At 38.8% G+C, this 791-nt stretch overlaps 1 protein-coding gene across 1 annotated transcript; it reads left to right on the forward strand.

Annotated features, from left to right (window-relative positions):
- Positions 1 to 61: 61 nt before the first annotated feature.
- On the forward strand, positions 62 to 242 carry SARC_17713 (hypothetical protein; the record flags this gene model as incomplete). Its single annotated transcript, XM_014288195.1, has 1 exon — positions 62 to 242. A coding segment is annotated over one exon (181 nt), but the record flags the coding sequence as incomplete, so codon positions are not given.
- Between the last annotated feature and the right edge of the window lie 549 nt (positions 243 to 791).

Genomic DNA, 791 nt, shown 5'->3' on the forward strand with positions numbered 1-791 from the left:
AATGTGTGTATGAATACCTGATCTATCATACCTGATCTATCCGATAAGTTTTCACCAACAGCGACGAAAAGGCCACGGCCCACCCCACAAGCACCAACCACGACCATGTGATGCAACACCACGACTCAATGGTACCGAGCAGAAACAATATGGAGGCATACATCAACCCTCCTCCCAAGAGTATGATCTCCAAGAACAACGGAGACGCGTGCTTAACTTCGTTGACCGCCGCTTTCTTGTAGACGAGGCATATGCCTAGGATACAGCTCAGCACCCCCAGCGCGCAGAGAAAGCCTATGGCTATTTTTAGAACCAGGCTCGGAGTTACCACCACACGCGTAGGGAAGGTCGACGGGTGCTCGGATGTTATTTCCTCAGGTGTGACAATAATGTTTGGTGTGCCTGTAAAGGCTGAGCCCAGTCTGGTGTATATGTAAGGGGAGTTGATTTGGTTGTTTTCGTCTGTATATGCATAGAGAAACAGGGAATTCGCTATCAGAGTTAGCGAAAATCTAGATATGTTAACATTGGGAATTGTGAAGGAAAGGCGAACATATTTATACATATATATATATATATATATTATATCATTCTATATCTATCTATCTATCTATCTATCTATGTCTCTATATCTATATATATATCTATATCTGTTTCTATATCTATCTATATCATATATCTTATCTATATCTATATATATATCTTTTTCTATATCTATATCTATCTATGTATCTATAACTATATCTATAGATATAGATATAGGTATAAGTATAGATATAGGTATAGGTATA

Source organism: Sphaeroforma arctica (assembly GCF_001186125.1).
Source record: "Sphaeroforma arctica JP610 unplaced genomic scaffold supercont1.11803, whole genome shotgun sequence".
Lineage (NCBI taxonomy): Eukaryota > Ichthyosporea > Ichthyophonida > Sphaeroforma > Sphaeroforma arctica.